General features: G+C 48.1%; 1 protein-coding gene across 1 annotated transcript in view; it reads left to right on the top strand.

The window, feature by feature from the left end:
- GFRA2 (GDNF family receptor alpha 2) overlaps positions 1 to 10,573 on the top strand; it is a 102,873-nt gene extending 92,300 nt beyond the window's left edge. The window contains exons 7-9 of the mRNA XM_054020504.1: positions 1,048 to 1,223; positions 7,922 to 7,975; positions 9,406 to 10,573. Coding sequence (XP_053876479.1) covers positions 1,048 to 1,223; positions 7,922 to 7,975; positions 9,406 to 9,534 — 359 coding nt within the window. The 3' untranslated portion in view covers positions 9,535 to 10,573. The remainder of the gene's footprint in view (positions 1 to 1,047; positions 1,224 to 7,921; positions 7,976 to 9,405) is intronic.
- Positions 10,574 to 23,217: the final 12,644 nt, after the last annotated feature.

The following is a 23,217-nucleotide window of genomic DNA, read 5'->3' as shown; positions in this document are numbered from 1 at the left end:
TGTCAGAGCGAATGAAGCAAAACCTCAAGGTGACAGGCTGGGTCCCAAAGCAATGAGGTCTGGGCAGGAAGGAGGGCTGGAATGAGGAGCAGGGAATGGGAAGGAGGATAGGTGGGTAGAGAGAGTGTGTGTGTGAGAGAGAAGGTGCGAGGCCGGGAAGGAAGAAGAGTATGAATGAGAGATGACAGCCTGACAGGAAGAGAAATAACTTGCCCACATTGTTTGAAGCCTGCTCACTCCCGCCCATGGCCCCGGCCTCCCACTGACAGCTAGTGACTCCTGGCTGTCTCTGCCATGGCATGCTTCTCAAAGTGGGATGTGTGCAAATAAAGCTTGAGGGCTTTTGCTTCCGCAGCTGCCTGGAAGCAAGCAGACCCCCTCCCAAGGAGGAGGCTGTCCGGCTGGCCCAACAGAGCCCCAGCAACTATCTCCTCTCACGGGCTGCTGGTGTGAGAGCCTGGACGAGGGGTGGCAGTGGCTGTCTCTCAGTCGTTATCTAAGACAGCCCCTAGCCCTGATGACCATGAAGTTTGATACAACCAGCTGGGAGCCGCCCTAAAACACAGCAAGCAACATTTCTAGTGGTTAGAGCAGGGAATGGGCCGTCAGGACTCCTGGTTCTACTCCTTGCCCTGGGAAGGGATTGTGGTCTAATGATCACCACAGTGGTCCAGGAGTCAGGACTCCTGGGTTCCACTCCCAGTCTAAGGAAGTAATGCTGTGTAGTGGTTGGAGCAAGGATGTCATGTCCACCATGGCCTCTGCGCTGGCGTCTACTGCCAACTTGCTGTGTGGCCTCAGGCATGTTGCAGCCCGGCTGGGTGCCTCAGTTTCCCCATCTATAAAATGGGGATTATGCTGACCTGTCTCATGAGGAGGGGGGAGTTTGTCAGCTTTAATCCATTCCTAATGTTAGTAAAGTGTTTTCAGATCCATGGGGAAGCACAGCATGTTTAGTATTTATTGTTGTATGCCCTGTGAGTTGTGTGCATAGAAGTTGATAGTGAAACCACATCCCCAAAGCCCTGTCTCTCTTCCTACTCACAGGAAACGCCATTCAGGCCTTCGGCAATGGTACGGATGTCAATCTGTCCCCCAAAAACCCCTCGCTGCCTGTCACCCTGCCCCCTAAGACAGAAAAGAGCCCTGCTTTGCCAGATGACATCAATGACAGCAACACCATCTATGACACCAGTGTGATCACAACTTGCACCTCTGTTCAGGTAGGACCTCAGCTCCGGCTCCTGCTCGCTCTTCACAGAAGACACGTGTTAATTTGATGCATGGACCTAGCTTGGCCAAAGCCTCCCACACATTGATGTCCCTGCCAGGACTTAGCCTATGGTCTTGGAAAGTGAGGGTTGTCTATCGAAGGCTGCTGTTTGCAAGTGTACCTCTTGAGTTATTACAGCGCCAAATTCTCTGTTACCCAGAATCCTCTTGGCCCATGCCCAGCACCCTATTCTCTGTTACCCAGAATCTCCCCGGGCTCTGCCCAGCCCCTGATACATCCCCATTACCCAGAATCCCCCAGGGCTCCCCAACAGCCCCAGCCCCAGTGTGCTTACTGTTATGTGTATTAGATGGTTTGATTTCTTTTCGCCTTCTCTTGTTTGGGATGGAGATCTCCCAGGCTCATGCTTTCTCATGCAGTGCCCCATGGGCTACCAGTTTTTGCCCAGGTTGGCTAGCCTTCCTGCTTTGGGTGAGCACTGGAAGCTGAAAGTGCCCATCAGTATCCACACACAGCCTGTGGATTTACGGCCTGCACGTATGCTCCTATGTGCACACACCGCTATGTAATCCTGCTGGCAATGGGCTGGGGAGGAGGTGGTGGGATCTGGATCAAGATTAAGGTTATGTCTGAGGCTGAATCGGGGCCTGTGCTCAGGTTCCAGGGCAATGAAACCTTGGCAAGTGGTTCTGTTAAGACGTTGACCCCAAATAGCTAATCTCTTAGGACTATTGTTGATTTTGTGGGATTTCCCCCACCTTGGATTGAAATCTTCTGAGCTGCCCTCCTGAGATTTTAGCCATAACTAAACAGGAACCAGAACTGGAAAATAAGGTCCCTTCTGCTTTTGAATCGAATCCAGAAACAAAACCAAACCCACATGGGCTGGCAAGGATCTTAGAATTTAAACCTCAAACCACAATTCACAGCTCCATCCTTGGCCTCCTCAAATTCCTCTGGCCCTGCAGACTTCTAGTTGCTTGGGAGTTAGTCTCATCCTGCAGCAGGAGCTGGCCACGCCCATTTGGCATTCTCCTTCACAGCTTTGCCTAGATGAGTGATATGTCTATGCGGTGGTCACGAGGTGTGGTTGCAGTTTGTGGAGACATACCTGGGCTAGCTTTAATCTAGCTGGCTGGAGTACTGATAGCAGTGAAGTTGCAGCAGCATGTGCTTCAGCAGGGGCTACCCACCCAAGTAATTACCCAGGATTCCAGGTGGGTTTGTCCAACTTGTGCGCTACTCTACTCAAGCTCGCTAGATTAAAGCCAGCTCAGGTACGTCTACTCTACCAAACGATTGCAGTATAGCTCTACCCTAGGACTGAAAGATGTGTTGTTAGCTAGCTTGATCCAACACTTTCTAAAACTCTAGTGATGACAAGGTAAACTGCACTATAGCAAGGCTTTACCTCAACCCGTTTAGCACGTACTGTAGTACAATTTACCTTGTCTGGTCTAGAGTTTTAGAAGGTGTTGGGATCGAGATAGCTAACCCCATCCAATAACCTTCAATCCTAGTCTAGATGAAGCCTCAGACCCACCCGGAAATTACTGCTCCCCCTCATCCCTGCATCTGAAGCGGCGTTGCTGAAGGCAGGGGAAGCATCAAGCTACCACACTGATCGGGGTGGTGTACAGAGAGCTATTGGAATCACTCCGCTGGCCCCTGTCTTTTAATGGTTATCAGATGATAATGCCCAGAGGCCCTGATCTGCTCTAGGGACTGTACAAACACATAGAAAGACACGGTCCCTGCCCCGAAGAGCTAGCTAGCTAGACAGGCATCTCCTACTCACAGTTCCAACCGGAGGATGATTCTCTGTCCACCTCTGCAGAAACAAAGTAAGTCTCTTCTTCTCCTTCAGGCTGGTGAGCACACGTGAAGGCAGCAATGTCACCCTTGGGCAGCCTCTAATTAGATCCGGCATGCTTGAGTAATTACATCTTATGTTTTCTAGTTACCACTCCGTGAGACAATCAGCAGCTCAATTTCATGCTAGAATTGCGGCACATCAGGGCCCCGCCGCCGCCTTGGTGGGCACTTGGCTCACTTTTCATTGTGAGACACGCTTGGCAGAATTGTTCTTCTTCTAAGTGGGAAGAAAGGGAAAAACAATGTTGTTATCAGCGTTACCGCATCTTCTGCTCCATTTGCCACCTGATGATGGAAGTGCTGGTGGTGGTGGTGGTGTGGCGGCATATTGCTGGAGTCAATTACTAGTGGACTAGTTTTGCTTGTAGTAAACCCAGTGAACTCCACTAGGTCAGACCCTGAGCTCAGTTGCTACTCAGGGAGAACTCAGTGGGAACTCAGCTGGGTAAAATGTTTTCGCTGTAACTCTTGTTTAGTGAAGAATGCAGATTTGGTAGGGAATTGGAGTTGGATCCAACCAAGTTTTGGTTGAAAAACACCTTAAAAAAATCAGAAAAAATCAAAATGTTTCATTTTGACATTTTATGAAACAAAATATTTCTATTTTGGGGTGGGGGGTTCAGAACAACTTTGTGCTTCAAAATATCCTGTAATTTTATTGGACAAAACCTCCAGATATTTAAAAATGGTCCAGAACCCAAAACATTGTGATTTTGTCAAAACAAAACATTCCATTCAACCTGACATTTATTTATTTCTTTTTGTTTTTCGACTTGACGACATTTTTTGAAAAATTCATTTTCGGCTTGCCCTGGAACAATTTTTCTTGATTTTTTTTTCAGAATTGCCAGAGAATCAAAACACCCATTATTAGCAATACTGTAATAGGAGTGATACCTGAGTAAAAACTGAGTAACACACAGGGCCTGGTTCTGATCCTCTATACTGTGAGGAGGGTCATGTTCTCTACTTGTGAAAACAGGCACAGCTCCATTGGCTTCAGTCAAGCTGCCCCAAATATACCAGCAGAGGACTTGGCCTGTGTTACTCCACTGACTTCAGAGGTGTGACACTGGATTTACTCCAAAATCAGTCTCAGTCACTCCTTTGTAAATCAGGAATAGCTCCATGGAAGTCAGTGGAGTTATTCCTGATGAATACCTGTGTGAGATCAGAATCTGACCCCGAGTGAGCAAGTCTGGATTCAACCTGCTGGGTAAATCAGGAGTATCTCCATTAAAGTCATCAGGCCTAATTCTCCTATCATGTACACTGGTGTGTCTCCATTGACTTCACCAGAGTTACTCCAGATATACACTAATGCAAGTGAGAGTAGAACTAAGCCCAGTGCAGTTACACCAACATTGACCTTACTGGGGTTACTCATATTTACACCAGTGTAGCTGAGAAGAGAAATATGCACTTAGCTTTGCAGGTCGTACTACTTTGTCAAGAATTAAGGTGTGCTCTGTCGGTGAGAGCCAGGGGACTAGAAAGCACTCCTGGGATTCAGGTCTAGGTCTGCTACTGACTCACTATCTGACACCGGGCAAGAAAATGAAAAGAAAAAGTTAGCTTGTATTTTTTGAAATTCTGTAAAAGGTTTTCTTGGACGAGTAGCGATAGCCCCATGTGTGTGTCCTCGTGTGTATTTGTGGATGTGCGTGCGCTTGACCATTGTGCAGTGGTGGCCTCCCTGGGAGCACTGTGGGCTCTGCAGTGTGAATGAAAATCCCGTGCCCCAGCAACTCACTCCATAGTACAAATCCCACTTTCCTGAGTCTGTTCACTTCCCCTTTAACTCTGTTTGAGTCGCAAAAGGATGAAAGGAAGAGATGAGTCTAATGGCCCCATCTCACTTCACATTGAGAGACTTCAGTGCTTTTATGGCCATCTTCAGCACTAAAAGGCCTATTGTAGCGAGATTGGGAGAGCTTCTTGTTAGTGCTTTTGTTCTTGAACTGTACGTGCTCCTTTCAGAGGCTTATTCCCCTCCCTCAGCTTACCTTTCTCAGATCTCTCTCACAAGAGTTTCATGGGAGAGCATGGCTTATGTATGATTGGCCAGTCCGCAGGCTTAGAACCAGTGGTTGAAATTGGGCAAAACCCACAGCCCCTTTCAGACTGACACAAAATGGAAGGATAATTAGGCTTGTGTACACTCCGGAGTAGCCCTGATGGCCCGAAGTCGGAGTAACTGCACCGCTGCCAAACCCAAGTGCAGCACAAGCAGCGGCAGTGGCCTCTAGGTACTTATGCTCCAGTTTTTAGCTCAGGCCTCTGAAGCCATGGAAACTTGTAATTGGAATCACCACCAGTTAGCTCAGTTCGTGCAAATCCCAACTTGTCCTTGTGTGCTTGTGCTGGCCCATAATGGCTGAGTCGGGGCTGTTGCTGGTGGGAGACCAGGCATAAAATAGTCTGTAGGGGCAACACACCTGATACAGAATCTGAACTCTTCTCAGGGCTATTTCCCCATCCCCACAGCCCCTCCCCTGCAGCATGCAACAAGTGCCATTCGCTCCTAAGCTACATTGAACTGCTTCTGCTCCCTGGCTGGATTCTGATGTGGGGTTTGTCTCCACTAGAAATGTAGGTGATGTCAGAACACAGCCATCAGGAGTCACGTTAACCAACACAATGTTAAACACATCTTGCAGTCAGGGTCCACAGGGGCCTCTGTGTTTAATACCACGTCAGGGATTGAGCCTATATATTGTTTCAGGAGGGTTCGCCCATAACACAATGCTGAATGCAATAGTCCCAGCAAAGTCATGTTTGACGGCATGTCAGTTAACATGACTCGTCAAGGATGTGTTCTAACACAACCTGGCATTCCAGTGAAGGCAAGGTCTCCTCTCCAGGTTTGTCTTCACTGCAGGGTTAGCTTGAGCTATCGACACTTGAGTTAACGCCTCTCAAGTGCGAGTGGCCACACAACAAACAACGCTCGAGTTGCACTAGCTCCAGCATCTGCAGTGCTCGAACTCCAGCCCCCATCCAACAAGCCAGCTAGCCTCAGTTGAAAGCAACACTTATCTTAAGCTAGAGATGCGTGTGTGTGGATGGAAATTGGTTTACCTCAAGATAACACTGCTGGGAAGACAGGCCCTTAGATAACTAGCCCATCCTGATGCAGATTCAGAATTTCCTCTCAAAGGGTATGTCTACACTGCAATTAGACACGGCTGGCCTGTGCCAGCCAACTTGGGCTTCCAGGGCTCGGTCTGTGGCTCTGTTTATTTGAGGTGTAGATGATTCGGCATGGGCTGCAGCTGAGCTCTGTGACCCTCCCACCTTGCGGGGTCCTAGAGCCCGGGCTCCAGCCTGAGCCTGGACATCTACACTGCAATTAAACGGACCCACAACCCGAGCCCTGCAAACCTGTCAGCTGGCACAGGCCAGCCGCGATTTTTTAATTGCAGTGTGGACGTACCCTGTGTGTGAAATTTTACATCATGAGTGTTTGTGCCGTGAGTTCCTCAGAGCAGGGACTGTCTCTTGCTAGATGTTTGTATGACACCTAACATAGTGGGGCCCCCAACTTGGGTGGGGCCTGGTAGCTGTATTGCCATATAAAAAATAATAATGATATCTGGATTCATCTGCTTGAAGACTTTCAGGCAAGGAACACGTAGTCAATCGAGTTTGCAGAAGTTGAATGAATATTTGCAGATTTATTTTGTTTGCACTATCTGCCCAGATCTAGGCAGGAGTCCAGCAGAGAGGCTAAGCAGCCCAGGGAGCGAGGGATGAGAATTTTCTTTCTTCTCTCCTTCTCAAAGCTTTTCTGGCAGCCCCAGCGTACACAGAGCACACAGAGAGACTTAATGTTTCAACACCAGACACACACTCTGAACTGCCTTCAAATGCCCCATGCAAATGTGGAACCCTGGTAATTGCAGGCCTGTGATCAGAATAAAAACAATTCGGGATGCCCTTGTAGGCTGGCTCTGCAAGGACAGTGGAAAACGACAAAAGTTCAGCTCCAATGAAATTGGGCTTAGTGTGCTCCGGAGGGACAGCTTGTTTGAGCGGGGCTGGTGGAATGAGTCAGGTCTTTAGAACCCAGGGTACGGAACAGGCCAGCACATTCCTTTCTTACCAGCTAAAGGGAATGATTTGTCTCATCTGCAACATAACACCAAAGGTAGATCTTACTGCTTTTTTTGAGATTAAAGAGAAATGACAAGAAGGAGGAAGCTTGCTCGGGAATTGCCTGACAAAGATGATTCCTCACACCCCCTTTATTCTGTCGCAGACTGTGAGGAGTGACCAGTGATGTTCCATGGCGGTTACAGGTGTTAATCTCTGACCAAGCACAGTCTGTCCACGATCAGGAGCGACGCCAGGGTTTTTGCCGCCCTATGTGGGGGGTCCTTCCACGCTCCCGGTCTTCGGGGCACTTCGGCGGCAGGTCCCGGAGCGTGGAAGGACCCCCAACCGCAGAATTGCCGCCCCCCAAATCCTGCTGCCCTAGGCGACTGCCTAGATCACCTAAATGGAAGCACTGGCCCTGTCCATGGTGCAGCATGGATGGCCTATTACTTAAAGCAAATGCCTGGGAGTCAGGACTCCTGGGTTCTATTTCCAGTTCTGTGAAGGAATGTAATATAGTGGCTCCTGTGCTCTGTTCTCCTCTGCCACAAACTTAATGTGTGATCCTGGGCAAGTCACTTTAGCTCTTTCTGCCTCCGTTTCCCCATCTATAAAATGGGGGTAATGATAGTTGGCTACCAGGTCTGATTTCAGCTTGCTTGAAACCCTGAGACCTTTGGCAAGACCTCCTGGCTTGTTCTTTCTCCTCCACAGGAACATGGACCGAAGCTAAACAAATCCAAAGAGCACAGTCTCTGCTTCTCGGAGGTATGTGTCATGGCATCTCTTGGGAAGAGAGAAAGGGGCAGGCTGGAGAGCATGGAAGTGTGAGCATGGGGGTGCTTTGTGCCATGCATACATGCCAATAGAGGCAAGAGATGGAGTCAGATGGAGTTACAAATGAGTCTCAGCATATCTACTGGGACAGTAAGGTTTCTCTAAGCTGAGCTGGTTTTCCAGGGTTGTATCTACAGGGCGACAAGGAATTAAAGAAAACAGCCAAGCTTTTAAAATCCCATGAGCCTGTCCCTACTCCATTTCCACATCTCAGTGGAACTGTATGTGTGTATCCCTAACACCTACTCACCCCTGTTGTGTTTTGCGGGCTCTAGAATATGTGCTAACCCCAATTACAGCCCGACTCTGCAATGTTCTATATGTTCAATCTGAAGTGTTTCTATAGGACTCCAGCCTGAGCCTGAGTGTCTACGCTGCAATTTTACAGAGACTCAAAGGGTGTTTTGATTAGATCCGCTGAAGCAGAGTTGGCTCAGAACAGCTGTGACCTGGCAGATTTGTGAAGAGCTGGTTGACATGATATTTTTTCTCTTCAGATCTTGAAATGTTGATGGAATTTTTAAATACCAAAAAAGGGGAAATTCTGGACTAAATTTTCACAGAAAAAATCACCTGTTGTTTTTTTTCCAACAAATTATAGAGTAGGGTTGACATTTTCAAAATTTTGGGGGGGAAAAACCCCTAAAAAATTTCGGGAAAAAAATCAAAATTTTGAAATGAAAAATTCAGTTTTGAAAAAAATCAAAAATGTGGGGGGAAAATCCAATTTTAGAGAAAAAATGCAAGTTCTTTGATTTCTTTGAACCCCCTCCCAAATTCAGAAGAAAATTAAAAACTATTTCCCAAAGATCCCCACCCCACCCCTGTAGCCAACCAGATCTGGCTACAGTTGGTAGCACGATTTTTCAGCGATGAGGGGAAAAGCCACTGGAACAAGCTACCAAGGGAAGTGGTAGATTATCCATCTCTTGATCTCTTCAAATCAATATTGGATCCCTTGCTGGAAGATATGCTGTAGATAGACACAAGTTACCGGGCTCAATACAGAGATAACTGGCTGTTATTCTCTGGCCTGAGTTATGCAGGAGTCAAACTAGAAGATGTATTGGTCCCTCCTGGTCTTAAAATCTATGAGCAGTTAGAAACAGTCAAGTATCAGAGGAGTAGCTGTGTTAGTCTGGATCTGTAAAAAGCGACGAGGAGTCCTGTGGCACCTTATAGACTAACAGATGTATTGGAGCATAAGCTTTCGTGGGTGAATACCCACTTCGTCAGATGCATGAAACAGTGTTTATTATAGCAGATACATTATTCCAAGATAAGATCAGATGCTTTCCCTTATGCAAACACAGAGCTCTGCCACTGAACTAAACTCCTGTTTTCCATTCCTTTGCCCACAGACACAGCTGACCACAGACATTATGCCAGACCAGAAGACTTTTGTGGACCAGAAGGCATCTGGCAGCCGACATTCAGCCAGGGGTATCCTCTCTGTTCTCCCATTCCTTCTCGTGAAACTGGCGTTATAAAGGAGAGAGGAGACGCATTGTGAAGGAAATGCCAACAAAACCCACACTCGCGCGCGCACACTCCCAAAAACTCTTGCAAGAATTCTCTCTCTCAAGTTGTGTTCTCCCAGTGTTTCTGCTTTTGAGAAATTAAATAAAAGAGAATCCTTGTGTCAGACACTTAATGTGCAAGAATAGAGTTAACGCTGGCCCTGGAAGCACCGACCTCTGGGTGGACATGCATCCCAGCGGATGAACTTTGATCATTTTCTTTTATAGATACTTATGGTTTTTTCCTTTCTGAAGCAAGAGCCTGAGACTCACAACAAACCGGAACACACACACACATACATGCGTGCACACACGAACAATGGATCCAAAGCTGTGAACAGAACTAGGGGGAACAGGCGGTGACCTACTGAAGCTTTGGTGTAGGCCAAGGGACAGAGAATGACCTGCCACTTCCTGGATGGACTCTGGCAGTGCCAGGATCACTATAGCTGTTTGCAGGAAGATGGAACGAAGAACAGAGACCTTTTTTCCCTCCCCATGTTCAGTTTCTCTTTGCTGCTTGAGAATTCTATGTTTAATTCCCACCACAGATGAAGTCTGGTATTCTGTATCCTGGGAGATCCACATGCTAGTGTTTTACGTCCCACACTCAAATCACGGTGGGGCAGGTGTGTGTGTGGGGGGACAATGAACGTTTCACATGCAGACCCCAATCTCCTCTTTGAGGCTGCATCCCTGACTAGATGGGCGAACACTGGATCAGAATGCAGGCAGCTTGGAACCCAGGGGATTCTTTTGCCAGTTCCAAGGGGAGGGGGATGTCTCTTTAAATCTTTTCCTTTCCTGGGTTTAGCGAAAATTTTAAAATCAAAGACAAAAACCTCCACCGTTAAAAGGTTGTCTCGATGTTTCCAAATTGCTCTTTCGATGGGGATCTTTTCCTTTTATCCTGTTGGGTTTGGGTTGGATTGGAGAGGCCATCCATGGATGGAGGTCTCTGTATATTACTCTCTTTCCATTTTCTTTTGTTTTATATATACATATATAGTGTATGTATATAGAGACAGCCTATATCTACATATACGTATGTATATACATAACCATATACATATACTGTGTGACTTTTTTTTGTAATTCCTTTCTTTCCTTTTTTTAAAATGATCAAACAACAACAACAATGTATTATTGTAAAATTTATTTTTTTTAATAATGTCTATAATGGAAAAAAAAAAAACAAGAACAAAAACGAAACCTTAATTCTCCCAGCCTCTGATGGGGCTTCGGGAACAGGAGAGCGACCCATAAGTTTAACCAATGGCTAAAATAAACATCATAGGAAGCAAATGGTGTCCTGTTTAGTTCAAAGCGCCTGGCCCCTGCTGCTCCGTGGATGTCCTTGTGCTGGTTGTGGCCAGTGCCCCCACCAAGTGCAGCAGCGGTCAAGGAGGGTGGCTTCTAAATGGCCGTTTGTGGCACATTCATGGAAACTGGAAGCAGAGGGATGACTGGGCTGGCAGGGAGAAGGCATTTGTCCACACTCGGTAGTCAGGTATCTTTCGTTCCGTGGGAGATCAGGTAATCTCTCTATTTTAAGTACTTATATGGTCCCATTACCACAGTGTCTGTTCACCTCATAGTCTCTATGCATTTATTCTCACCACACCCATATAAGGCTGGGCACTGCTGTTATCCCCAGGAACTGAGGCCCAGAAAGGCTAAAGGGAAGATTTTTCAAAAGCATCTCAGTGACTTAGGAGCTTATGTCTCATTTTCAAACCTGACTGAGGTACTGAGAGACTCAGTTCTATTGGCTTTCAAAGGTTCCAAAGTGCCCAAGTCCCTTCTCCCAGGCTCCTAAGTCTGCTAGGTAGTTAGGGCCAGATTTTTAAAGCTAAGTGCCTCATGGAATTTTCAAAAGTGCCCAACTCCCACTGACTAGGTGCTAGCTGCATCCTTAGGCACCTAAACACCTTTAAAAATCTGGCCTCTAGTGACTTACTCAGGAAGACTGTGGCAGAGCAGGGAAGTGAATCCAGCTCTCCTGAGTCCTGTCACCTAAATGCTGCCCCATCCTTTCCCATAACCCCACCTTTAGCTGTACTGGCCCATCCACTCTGGAATCCCACCCTACCCCTTCAGGTTCCCCATCAGGATTCGTTGCTTGGAGGGGTCTGGGTTTTCCCTGTGACCCTTCCCTGTAGAACGACTCCTGTACGGTTGGTTTGTATATCCGTCAAGCTCCTCTCCCTGCATCTCCTTGCGTTTACTGTTTAGAGATGCTTCTCAATGCCCGTGTGAGTGGCTTCAGGTGTTTCCCACTGTCAATGATTGGGGATGAGGAGCTACTCGTGCACGTGCCTACTTATATGCTGTACGTGAAGGATCCCTAGCACTCTCTGGAAATGACACCTGTTACTGTCAGCAGTGCCCGTCTTAGGGAGAGAGCTTGGTGCCTGCTATCTTCAGTCCCTGGGCTTGACGTGGTGGAGCGGTGTGATACAGATTCGGCAGAACGAAGCATGGTTTAGGGTTTGCATAACACAGTTGATCAGATCTGAGAGGGTTTTTTGCAAAGCCAGGTCTGTGTCCTGGTTATCGGATTCCCTTGGAGTTTGCAGGATGAGATGAGACTGAACCTCCTTCTGCTTTGGGTCTCCCCCTGCTACCTTATAGCTCTGCAAGAGACGGCTCCCTGCAGAATGAGAGAGTTGCATTATGGGAGGAAGAGCCACTGCTATGGCCATGTGTACTCTTTACTCTGCAGAAATGGGCCCCCTTCACTGGAGGGGAAACGGCTCCTTCCTTATGAAACACAGAACTGTGTGATTCAATGGAGTGGGGCAGAAAATCACAGAATTCTTCCCCGAATCCTACCACACACACGCAAGCCCCCACCCTCGGCATGAACACATTCGACAAAGGCCCCCAAAGAGGAGAATCATGTTGTCCCCAAGGCTACTTGAAATTTGCCAGGGGAGGAGTTTTGCAAAGAGCAGTGAGATAAGCCCTCTCAGAGCCTGCACTGAACACCAGATGCCCTGTTGTTTAGCCACAAGTCCCCAGCCTCTTGCAGGAATGGAATCCTGCACAATCACAATTCCACAGTCCTCTTTTTATCACCGTGTTGTGCATCCTCTGAGAACAATTTGGGCTGCACTCCTGCTTTCTATAACTCCTTATGGGCTGAGGGAGGCTCAACTGATCAAGCTTTTTCATAAGCAAAGTTCCCGTTAAGAAAGGGGATCTCTTGTACACATAGATGGCCCTGGACACTGGATGGATGGGGTGGACTTGTGCTCTGAGGTGGCAGTGAGATTCTTTCTCAGGTGCTTTGCTGGCTGATTCTAGCTCACAGGCTCAGAGTCTAACTGATCACCAGATTCAGGGTCGGGAAGGAATTTTCCCCCAGGTCAGCTTGTTGGTAATCTTGGAGTTCTTTGCCTTACTCTGCAGGGTGGGCTGTAGTTTGCCTGCAGGGATCATCTGGATATAGCTCACGATTGCAGAGGTGTCAGGCATTGATGAACCTTGGTCCCTCCAGTTCTCTGCCGGTGGCAAACAACAGTTTATTCTCTTGAGGACTGTACTTTGTCTAATTCTGGCGGTTGGGTTCGGTGTAACGATGGTGTTTCGTGGCCCGACCGAAGGTCAGAGTAGGTGATCTGGTGGTCCCTTCTGGCCTTAAACCCTAGGACTCTGTGACGAGGAGCAAACGGCTGCTTTCTGCTCTGTGCTCAGAGCTCCCATAGCAGTAGTGGGAGGGTGAAATTCACTCCGGTGTATAGGACCAGCATCACGTTACAAAGTGGGACTTAGCTGATGCCCGGGCTTTGCACTGGCACTCCGCACAGGGTGAATTTCACCCCCTACAATGCCTTGAGCACCTGCATTGCAAGTTGACTTCAACGGACTTTGCAGCTGCTCAGCATCAGTCCCTCAGCACCGAGTGCTGTGTTTGATGTGCTGCGTGGAATGAAGCTAGCTGACAGGATCCCCTTGTGAACAGTAAGCAGCAAGCACTGCACAGCCCCTCCTCCAAGGAACAAAAAGTGAAACTGATCATTTCTTGGATGCCAGTATCCGTGTTACAGATCAGGGCTCCCCTGTGCTGTGAACTGCACATACACATAGTATCCCTGCACTACAGCAGGGAGGTGTAATTCCCAGCTCGGATACATGTCGACAAGCCAACTTAGCCGTGTGGCCACATCGGCACAGAGGGCGGCTCAAGCAAGCTGCCAGAGTACAAACCCACCTGAGATCCTAGATGCATACTCCAGTAGATGGCCTGAGTAGAGCTAAAGCATGTATACCCACACTGGGAATTACACCTCCAGCTGCAGCATAGATGCACCCATAGAAAGAGACAGCAGTGCCAGCCCCCAAAGCACTTACAGGCTAAATAAACAAAACAAATGGGGGGGGGGGAATAAAATGACGCACCCAAGATCACCCAACAAGCCAGTGGCGGAGCCAGGAACAGATCATTATTTCTGACTCTCCGACCGTGCTCAACTCTTTGGACCACACTGCCTCTCACTATTTGAGCCATATGTGTCACATATGCTTCGGTTACTGACAAAACCAGTAGCTACCACTCTCAGCAGAGCAAGCAGGATTCAATTGCATTAACCCAGTTACCCGCTAAATTCTGTTTCTCTTCCCCCATCCTCATCTTCATGGTCAGGGATGATGCAGCGAGCAGAGCAAGAAGAGCACAGCTCAGTTTTCCAGGAGTGAGTTGGAGCCAGAAAATTTAGTGGGGAGAAATAAATGTCCCCTTTGAAATTTGTAAAACTAAACAAATTTGATGTGGAAGTTGCCAAGGGGAAGATAAATATGTCACATCTCTTGCAGAAGTCACTTTGCAAACCCAGACTGCTCTTTAATATATTCACTCCTATAACAGCTAAGGTAATGACAGGCACTGTAAACAGAAAGCCAGATGTGCTAAGCAGTTTGGTGCTGAAAAATATCAACAGCTATCCAGGACTCCAGAGGACGGGGGAGAGGGAGTAATTGAATGCCTGGCATGTGGGGTGTTTAGGGCCAAAGTTTGTGTGCCTTTTGCTGGCTAAACTCCAATTAAATCAGCAGGACTTAGGCCTCAGAAAGGACTGAAGGATTTTGCCCTTAAAGCTGATTTTCAAAAGGAAAAACAACTTGGATTGGGTCTTCTTTTGGGGGAATCTGAATTTTTCCCCTGCTTGTTTTTTTTTTAACCCTAGAAATATCAGGAATATTAAGCCTTGTTCAAAATAATATCCAAGTTTTGGAAGGGAATATCAACCCTGCTGCTTCCAGGCATGAATTTGTTAGTCTCTAAGGTGCCACAAGGACTCTTTGTTTTTGCTGATACAGACAAACATGGCTACCACCCTGAAACCTGTCACCCCTAACAGAGGGGGGTCAGAAAGAAACTTCTCTTAGAGGCAGGTTATTCCATATCTGCCCACTGCAGAGCTTCTTGCACCTTCTCGGGCTGAGCCAGTATGGTCATCTCGATCAGTGGTGGGGTGTATTCCCTACACAAGGGATGAAAGGGTTAAAGTGAGCCTGCAAGCCAACTAACACACAGCTGCTTAATTGAAGATGAAGCCCAGCTGGGAAGGGGCTGAGCGAGGACTATACACCGGGAAAGAGTGGCAAGGAAATGGGGCTGGAGGGAAAGTGAGAGGAATCTTACAAGCAGTGTTGGGGATGAGAGTGGGTCAAGGAGAAAGACTGGGGGATAGACAGATGGAGAGTTGCTAGTCATGGGGTCCTTGCCGGAGTAGAGAAGGCTGGCAAGCAGCAAGGGTGTAGTGATGTCATTTACTATGGAACAAGGGGGGCAATTGCCACACCCAGACTTTTCATAGGCCTATCTTCTCCATTATGTCCATATTTTGGGTGCCCCCCAGCTGACCTTGCAGGATGTAATATAATCACATATGATATTCTCTATGTTAATGCAACTTTGAGCTGTGCCCTGCCCCTGTGCCCTCCCCTCCCCCCCAAATTTTTCTGAAATAATCTAGGGTGGAGCAGGCTCTGGTGATTTGCCCTGAAAAGAGAGCAGGGGCTGAACTGCTAGGGAGCAACCCGGGAGGCGTTTAACTGGGGAATAGAGGAGGGGAAGCTGGAGAGGGATGCAAGGTCAAGCCCAAGGAAGGTGGCAGTAGGTTTAAATACACTTGTTCGTTTGTGATTTTATTGGGAGATTCCCGGGGAGGGCTCTGAGAGTCCCAACACTGACAGTTGGGTGAACCTAGAGCGGTTGTGGGGGAGAGGGCTTGAGAAAGGCCCAGTAGGAAGAAGTCTGGTGGCATGAACCTTGGGTGCCTGTCCTGGGGTCCTTTGATTGGAGCCCAGTGGAGGAGGTTGGAGGGCTGGATTCCCCTGTTACCTGGTCGTGTGGGGCCCTGAGAGGGGGACAAAGTTAATGGAGAGCCCCGAGAGAAGGGTGTGATGACCATGAGGCCCAGAATCTGGCTCAAGCCCCTTTTAAAAAGAACATTTGGACTTTTAGTTGTGAGACTGGGGTGGGACTGAATCGTGACTCTGCCAGAGGGCTGAGTTATGGGAAGAGAGACCACTGCAAGGCGGGAACAGCTGTCAGCAGAGGGAGCCAGATGGAGAAAAGCCTACTATGCCAATGCCCAGCCACGAGAGAGTATGCTATCGGTGAGTGCACTCTCCTATGCTATCTTTTGCAGGGGGTCTTAGCTGGAAATATGGACTGAGAGCTCTCTCAATCCCTAAGCACGTCTTTAACAAGGATCTTTCCCTTAAGAGTCTCTCAGGTATTAGCATTAAAGAGATAATCACCAGGAAACATAAGGGTTAAAGGAGCCGGAGTCAAGAATCACTTCCTCTCTTGGTTAGTTGAATTTCACTTGCATGGCTTCGCTGATGTCATAACCCTATTGAATTTGGTCCTCCATAGAGTCTTGTTTTCTAATAGAAAAAAATCCAAACCCATCCCTGACTTTTTCTGGCCTTCTCCATCCAATATGAAGAAGCACAAAAGGCACAAACCATGACTTCTCCAGACCCCACTTTCTCTGCTCAGCTGTCACGTTCCAGCCACCCCAGAACCTCTCGCCTCTGTTCCATCTGGTTCTTCCAGGGCCCAGTGATGATTAAGCCTAGTCCTATTTTAAACAAAAAAAAATCTCCCAATTATGCTTCACGCTGATTCAATAGCTAGTCTAGGCTTCAGAGAGACAATCCTGGAATCTTCTTGCATAGATGGTGGTCGTGCCTAGGAGCCCCAGTCATGAACCACGTGCTGTACAACCTCAGAACAAAGGGGTGGTCCCTGCCCCAAGAGATTGCAATCACTTGGGCTGAGCAGCGTTCTTGGGAACTTTGACCCCCACTTCCAATAGGCGATGAACACCCTTGATTTTCAGTGAGGTCAATGGACACTGCAGTACTCAGCCCTTTTCCTTTCTCATGTGCCCAGGGATAAAGTGATCTTGGGTTTGTTTGCTCCTGAGATGGCATTGCTGCAGAGAGAGGCTTGTTCCCGCAGGGCTGTATTTCTCACTTCAAAGTAGTTCAGGAGGTTGCAAACTCACTGAGTATTTTTTCCTAAACAGAGAGCACGGCCTTGGGTTGCTGAACAAAGATCTCAAGCTATTTCAATTACTCTGGCAGCATGGCGGTGGTTTCCTGGCGGGGGCTGGTAAGTGCTGTGCTGGAACGTGCTTGTAACTCAATGGCACAACGTGCTGGGGTTTTTGTGTAGCACATCAAAGGCAGCTTGCAGCTAGTGTGGAAGGGAAGCTGAGGAAGTAAACTGGTGTTAACGTTATGGACCATCCATCCAGTTGTTCAGAGCAAGCTCCTCTCACAAGGGGAGGCCTGACTGAGCCATGGTGAGGCTTTCCCCTTCCCTTTCGTCCTGCCAGATAATGTCATTGGTTTTATGTAACTTTCCAAACAAAAAGGATGTGCCCCCTTCAGATATCCCTGCAACTCCCATAACATGAGATACCACCCCGTCCTTTCAAAGTGCCAGGCAAGATGCTGAAATCTTCATTGTTCCAAAAGGAAGACAAGGCCAAGGAAGCCAATGTCGCTGGGTTTTTAGTCTTGACTGACTGGCTGCTGCGAAACATTCCATGTGCCCGAGTGCAGGCAAAATATGAAATTAAAGAACCGTTTAGCTTAAGTTTGGTGCTATGTGTTGTAAATAAAGATCCTGATTAGCAAGTGAAAGAAGGCCTTGAAAATAATGAGTGATCAAGCCAGAAGGGATGGAGTAGGGAGGATGCCTGGCTCACATAATTGAGATAAGGGGAAGGTTTGAAAAAGAAGGTCTCTGAGGTGACTTCAGGCCTTTTTAAATAAGACAAAAGGAGCCAACATGGACCTTCCCACCCCACCTACCAATGTTCTCTTAAAAGTAAAGGCTATGTGAACCCAGGCGCAATGGAAAAACTGTTGGACAGCAACCAGGAGGGGAGGAAAGGCCTTGGGAAGAAAAGAGGCCGTGGTTTTTATCTGGATTAAGATGGAAACTAGGGGTAAATTGTCTCAAATTGGTTTGTAGCTGAAGTCAGTAATTAGGAATGACATCATTTGTTAGTTAAAGGCTCTAAAAAGAGTTATGACTTTGAGGGTGCTTAGTCAAACCCTATCTGATCATACTGGCGCACACCAGGATGACAGGGTTTTCCCCAGGTCTGGCCTAATTGTAAGTGTACTGATCACATGCTTAGGAATACTATATTACTGTATTGGATGTAGTGACTGCTTATGTTTAAGCTGTTAGGCATGTTTAGAGCTATTGTATAGCATGCCATTTGGCCTTTGGACTGAAAGGAATTTATGGTTAAATTAGTGTCTTTCCCCCCATGTTAATAATATCTAATATTAATAGTTCCAACACCAAGTGGCTTGTACCCACTGTGCTGTCTGAATGCTCCAGCTGGGAGACACCTCTGTGATGTCAAACATTCTAGATCAGTGCTTCTCAAAGTCGGGCCGGTGCTCGTTCAGGGAAAGCCCCTGGCGGGTCCGGGCCTGTTTACCTGCCACGTCCGCAGGTTTGGCCAATCGCAGCTCCCACTGGCCGCTGTTCGCCGCTCCAGGCCAATGGGGGCTGCGGGAAGCGGCGCAGGCCGAGGGATGTGCTGGCTGCCCTTCCCGCAGCCCCCCACTGGCCTGAAGTGGCGAACCACGGCCAGCGGGAGCCGCAATCGGCCGAACCTGCGGACGCGGCAGGTAAACAAACCGGCCCGGAGCCGCCAGGGGCTTTCCCTGAATGAGCGGCGGACCGGCTTTGAGAAGTACTATTCTAGGGTATCTAAGTCATGCACCCTCTCTGTGCTGCTGGCTATTCTGAGTACCACTAGGTACTACCCACCAGCAGTGCTGCCAAGCATTCCCCATTCAGCCAGGTGGAATGTATCTGTTGTGCAGCTGAACACCCCCCATGCATGTAGGTGTAATTATACCTTCTCTGACTCAGTTCCAGCCACACAGGTTGTACCGGCACTGCTAAATATTTATATCCGAGATCAGACAATATCTGCTGTACTGATGAATGTGCCAGTTCCACTCAGGTAGCTCATACCTACTGTGCCGCTGAATGCATTGTAGCTTCTAGGCGGAACATATTTGTTGTGGGGCTGACGGCAGCAGGTTTAGGATGAAAAATCCTGGCAATATCCCCCGAAGCCTTGCTAAGCCTCTCTTCTTAAACAAACTGCTTTTTGTCAAAGCAGGGAGTCGGCATGAGGAACAAAGTGCTGACTGCCTGATACAGCTGAGATAAACTGAAGGGAGTGTTCCTCTGATGTCACAAAGAGCAGGGATGGAAGGCACCCATTCTAGCTGCTAGGGAAGCATCGGAACATAGGGTCTGACCCCTGGCCCATCTAGTCCAGTGTCCAGTCTCTGACAGTGGCCACATACAAGAAACAAAGCAGATGTGGGGTAATCTGCCCCCCACAGAGGTCTCAAAGTGATCTCTGAGTTAAAAGTTGGCTTCAGCCCTAAGTATGAGTTTTAAGATCCCTGCTGATATTTTTGTTTTCAATCATGATAACCCTGGATATTTTTTTCCATAGAAATGTCCAATTCCTCTTTGACTCTTAAGTTCTTGGCTTCAGTGACTTCCTGTGGCAGCGAGTTCCACAGTTTTTATTTGTTTTGGGTGTGCCACCTTTTAATTTTATTCAATGACCCTGTAGCGGGGTCATCACCCTGCTCCGGCCCTGAAGGGATTAAAAACAGCCCTGGGAAAGGGCTGTCCCGGGGAGCCAATAGGAAAAGGCTGGGAGGCAGCCAATCAGGGCCAGGCTAGGCCCTATAAAAGAGCTGCAGGGCCAGAAGGCAGGGGAGTCTTAGGCTAGGTCTACACCGGGGGGAGGTCAACCTAAGATACGCACCTTGCGTATTTTAGGTCGACTTACCTGGCTGTGAGGACGGCAGCGAGTCGACCGCTTCCACCTCTCGCTGCGGTGGAGTTCTGGAGTCGATGGCAGAGCGATCGGGGATCGATTTTATTGCATCTACACTAGATGCGATAAATCGATCCCCGATAGATTGATCAGTACCCGCCGATTGGCGGGTAGCGAAGACATGCCCTTACTAGTCCTGGAGTGGGAAGGGCTAGCTGCCTGGGAGCAATATACCTGAAGCGGAGCAGTGCTGGAGAAGGGCAAAGGGAGCTGGGGAGCTCTAGCGTGGTAAACCCCCAGGCTGCAGGCCTTGTTGAAGGGCTATGAAGGTACTGGGGCTGCAGAGGGCAGCCTGGCAATAGGCAAAGGCAGCAGGTCCTATCCCCTTGCCGATGATGAGTGGCCATTACAGACTGCAGTCTGCCCCAGGGAAAGGGGGCTAGATGATGACTGGCAGTAGCCACTGAGGCAAGGTGGGTTTAGAGGGTTGGGGGTTCCCTTGGGAGGGGAGATCCAGAGCGGGGGTACTGCGGAGGTCAGAACCCCAAAGTAAGGGGCACCGGGGTTCGGAAGGGACACAGGGGCCTGAGGCAAGTGAGACATCGGCCAGCAGAGGGCGCTCTGGGTGCTGGACAAGCTAATTCCCAAGAAGACCAGCAGGAGGCGCCGCGCCGGTGAGTCGTCGCTTTGCTACAGATCCCTTGTCTTGTGTAATGAGCCTGGTGCCAAATTGCCCATCATAACCCCCTTTGTGAAACTTTGCAGCTTCCCTCTTGTTAAAAGAACGGGGGAAATATAACACCCCCCTCCTTCTTTCCCCAGGCCTAATGTAGCAGGAGACAAAGTGAGTGATTTTTTTATTTTATTTTTTAACTGTGTGGCTGTGATGCTACCATGGCGACTTCAACACTGCTCTATCTCAATGACAGACATCAGATCCTATGCAGGCAGTAAAGTGGAGTTTGGGCAAGGGACATATGCTTATCAGTCCCTTTAGAAGAACACTTTAGTGGCTGTATTTCAGCCATTCATGGAACACTGTGAAGCCACCCTGGCAAAGATGGTGAGTCTTAAGCCAAACTCTTGCAATAAATTCCTGATGTATGTTTTGGTGATTGGCAGGTGTGACCACAGCCCCTTCCTTTGGTGATGGGAGGGTTACCAGATTTTATAGAGCATGGATCTTATCACGGTTAGGTTATTTTCTTTTAATTGGCAGCATTGATTTCATTAGATTGATGGGACAAAGAGCATGTGATATGAGGGGAAGGATGTTCGCTCCCATGTCACAGGAGGACAAGTGATGTCACAGGAAAGGCAATAATATCAGACAGCATATCAAGAAGAAGGGAAGTGACGTCACAAGGAAGAATGAGGTTGGACTGTATGTCACATGAAGGGATGGGAAGTTGACGTGTCACAGGAAGGAAAAAGGAGGTGGGAATTTTTTCTGAATAACCGACACTGCTGTAAATCACAGGAACTCCAGCTACACTGAAGCCACCTTATCTGATGGAGAAAAGGATTTTATTTGCATAAAACTTTCTGGAACGGTCCTTTCTGAGGAGAGGCATGAATGGAAGGAACTCAAGCTGTGTGGAGCAGCTCTCCCTTCCACCCTGGCCTAGTCTCATCTCCTAGGGAGCTGGAAGAAGGCTAAAAGGCGGTTAGACTAGATGACCCTTGGGGGTCCCTTCTGACCCTATGATAAGACTCCCACGTCTCGGGCTAATGTTTAGGCAGCTTTTCAAATCTCTCCCTCTGGTGATGGAAGCTTTTGTAGTGTGCGGTCCACTGAGAATCTCCCTCATAATTTCTTTCTCTCCTCTCTCTCTCTCATTCAAATTTTCACGTCTTGAGCCAGGCCCTGCAGTTCAGAGAAATCCTCTGAGGGAAGGGAAAATGCTCTGGCGTTTTTCAGCTGGTTTCAGCTTCAGCTCGGCTAAAAGAACAGAAATCTTCCTTCACCATTCTCGTTTGGATGCAGCTCTTAAAAGGCAGGGAAATGAGAGAGAGAGAGAGAGAGAGAACAGAAGACTTCTCTTCCAGTCTTCTTTATGAGCACAGCATGCATTTCCACCCCAATGCTTATAGTTATGCATTTGTATTCCAGTAGCACCTATAGACCACAACTGAGATCCGGGGCCCATTGTGCTGGGTGCTGCACAGACACATTAGAAGACATAGTCCCTGCTCTGAACAGTTTACAATCGAAATAGGCAAGACAAAGGGTGGGAGGAAGCATTATTAGCCCCATTTCACAGCTGGAGAACTGAGGTCACGGGGAGAGATCACATCTCATTTTTGCACTTGAAAAAGGTGGTCAGCCCTTCCAAAAGGTTTGACGTGTGTACCCATCAGGTGCTGGGCTTTATGGAAAATCTGGCCATAAAGGTCACCATGGGAGCTGCCAGGTTCTGAATGTTTCTAAAAATCTGGCCCTTATTTAGGTACCTAAATGGGAACTGTGCTCCTCTGAAAACACAGCTCCAAATGTGGGTTCTGAGCCTTTGAAATTTGGACCCTGAGTTCTTCAAAATCTGATGCATGTGACTTGCCTGGGCCCAGGTTTTTTGAGTGCCCATGAAAAGCCTGACACACAGAACAGCCTCTCTCTTTTGATGGCCATCTCATACCCATCACTGTAGTCCCAAGGGCCAACCCCCCTTCTTTTCTATGGTCTCTGCTATCCCTTTGTTATGGCTACCCTGGATGCAGCGGCTCTTGCAGGTAAGAAGGAGAAATATCCATGCCTCTTCCTGCAAAGGGAGGCAGCTCCTTCGATCAAATAAACAAAATCCAACCAGTGATTATTTCATCTGCCACGGAGAGCGCTTAGCCTTGGCCTAACTCAAACAGTGAGGGCAATACCGGTGACAGCCGACGACCTTTGCAACATGCAGAGGTACTTAAAATAGATGGAATGGCACCTTTGCCCCCTTCTAATTAACTTGATGTTATCATTCAGACTTTAATAAGCACCCCAGAGCCAGCATGCTGAGACAGGTGCCCTCTTGCCCTCCTGTTCTTAATTCTCTATTATATAAGTTATCACCTTGGGGCTCTCTTGACACTTCTCGCTTTCCTGTGAGCAGATACTTTTGCCTCATTAACAATTCCAAGCTGCTTCACTTCCCAGGAACTGTTTTCCATTGTGCTGTGTTTAATTTTAAAGACACAATAATAGCCTTTTGCATGGGCATGGTGTTTTTTCCAGCCCCAGGCCTCAAACTGCTTTGCAAAATGATAAATACCACTAACATTCCGGAAGGGGAGAAACTGAGGCCCAGCGAAG

This window comes from Malaclemys terrapin, chromosome 2 (assembly GCF_027887155.1).
Source record: "Malaclemys terrapin pileata isolate rMalTer1 chromosome 2, rMalTer1.hap1, whole genome shotgun sequence".
Taxonomy (NCBI): Eukaryota; Metazoa; Chordata; order Testudines; family Emydidae; genus Malaclemys; species Malaclemys terrapin.
This window is presented reverse-complemented; position numbering and strand designations above follow the sequence as displayed.